Source organism: Protobothrops mucrosquamatus, unplaced genomic scaffold (assembly GCF_001527695.2).
Source record: "Protobothrops mucrosquamatus isolate PMUCROS unplaced genomic scaffold, P.Mucros_1.0 scaffold41689, whole genome shotgun sequence".
Taxonomy (NCBI): Eukaryota; Metazoa; Chordata; class Lepidosauria; order Squamata; family Viperidae; genus Protobothrops; species Protobothrops mucrosquamatus.
Window position 1 is genome coordinate 1 of NW_015427421.1, and position 1,232 is coordinate 1,232.

Here is a 1,232-nt window from a genome sequence, read left to right on the forward strand (position 1 = left end):
CTCTTCCTCCATGGCGGCCGAGCCTCCTCTGCCTCCCGCGGCCGGCAACAGCCTCTCGGCCGCCTTCGTCACCTGCCCCAACGAGACGGTGGCCAAGGACCTCGCCAGGTGGGCGGGGGGCGTTCGTCGGGGGGGCGGACGAGGGGGGTGGTCTCCGCGGGGGGGTGGGGGGGAGCGCGGCCGGTTGCTGAGCGCCCCCCCCCCCCGGCCGGTCTCCGCAGGGCCCTGGTGGAGCAGCGGCTGGCGGCCTGCGTGAACGTCCTGCCCGGCGTCACCTCCATGTGAGTCTCCCGGGGGGGGGCAGGGAGGGAGGGAGGGAGGGGGCGGCTGCTCGGAGGGGAGGGGGCGTCGTCGTCGTCCCGGGCTCAGCCTCCCCCCCCCTCCGCCTCTCTTGCAGCTACCGGTGGAAGGGCGCCGTCGAGGAAGACGCGGAGGTGCTGCTGGTGAGCGGGGGGGGGCCGCGGGGGGGCTTTCCTGGGGGGCGCCTCTTCCACCCGCCACCCCCCACTCGAGGGAGGGGGACCAGCTTTGCGCCTCCCCCCAGCGCTGCCACCGGTTGCAACCCTGGAGGTCCCCCTCAAACCTTGCGGGGGGTGCAAGGGCTGTGGAAGACGCCCCCTTTGCCCTTGTGCCCCCCTCCCCCCAACCCGGTGGATCCGTGTCCCGAACTCTCCAGATGGACTGGATCCCTCGCTCCCCGGAGTGGGGGGGGCTTGAACCCCGACTCGGCGAACCCCAAGCCTGCCAGGCTGTTTCACGGGGCACCAGCAGGCCAAGGAATTGGGGAGGGGGCTTCCCTCCCCCCCCCGTCCAGCCTCACACAGAGGCCTGCCTGCAGAGCTGGGGCTCCCTCAACGCTTCTCTCTCTCTCTCTCCCCCCCCCCCAGATGATCAAAACACGCAGCTCCCGGGTCTCGGCGCTGGCAGAGTATGTCCGGTAAGGCAGACCCCCCCCTTTCCCTTGGTAGTGGATGATGGGGGGAGTCAACAGCTTTCTACCTCACCCCCCCTCCCTTTTCCTTGCAGATCTGTGCACCCCTACGAAGTGGCCGAGGTGATCGCCCTCCCCATCCAGCAGGGAAACCCCCCGTACTTGCGGTGGGTGGAAGAGACCGTGCCCCCCGAATGAGGGGGGGCCCTTGAGCAGCCTGTGTCCCCAATAAAGCCCCACCCAGGCCTGAGGGGGAGGCCCAGGCCACGAGGCTCTCGCTTCTGTCTGTATTTGTCCTGGG

The 1,232-nt window shown here is 70.5% G+C and overlaps 1 protein-coding gene across 2 annotated transcripts; it reads left to right on the forward strand.

Annotated features, from left to right (window-relative positions):
* The first annotated feature begins 6 nt into the window (after window positions 1-6).
* CUTA (cutA divalent cation tolerance homolog) lies at window positions 7-1,203 on the forward strand. 2 transcript variants are annotated; one of them, XM_015831365.1, is made up of 5 exons: window positions 7-108; window positions 222-281; window positions 398-443; window positions 888-937; window positions 1,027-1,203. In XM_015831365.1, exons 1-5 carry the CDS (start codon window positions 11-13, stop codon window positions 1,127-1,129), a joined length of 357 nt encoding a protein of 118 aa, XP_015686851.1. In that variant the 5' UTR covers window positions 7-10; the 3' UTR covers window positions 1,130-1,203. The 2 variants fall into 2 exon arrangements, with proteins under 2 accessions (XP_015686851.1, XP_015686852.1); XM_015831366.1 differs by lacking the exon at window positions 222-281.
* Window positions 1,204-1,232: the final 29 nt, after the last annotated feature.

Coding starts and splice junctions, on each gene's coding strand:
- CUTA (XM_015831365.1), top strand. CDS start 11: ATGGCGGCCGAGCCTCCTCTGCCTCCCGCGGCCGGCAACAGCCTCTCG. Junction 282..397: donor CTGCCCGGCGTCACCTCCAT/GTGAGTCTCCCG, acceptor CCTCTCTTGCAG/CTACCGGTGGAAGGGCGCCG. Junction 444..887: donor AAGACGCGGAGGTGCTGCTG/GTGAGCGGGGGG, acceptor CCCCCCCCCCAG/ATGATCAAAACACGCAGCTC.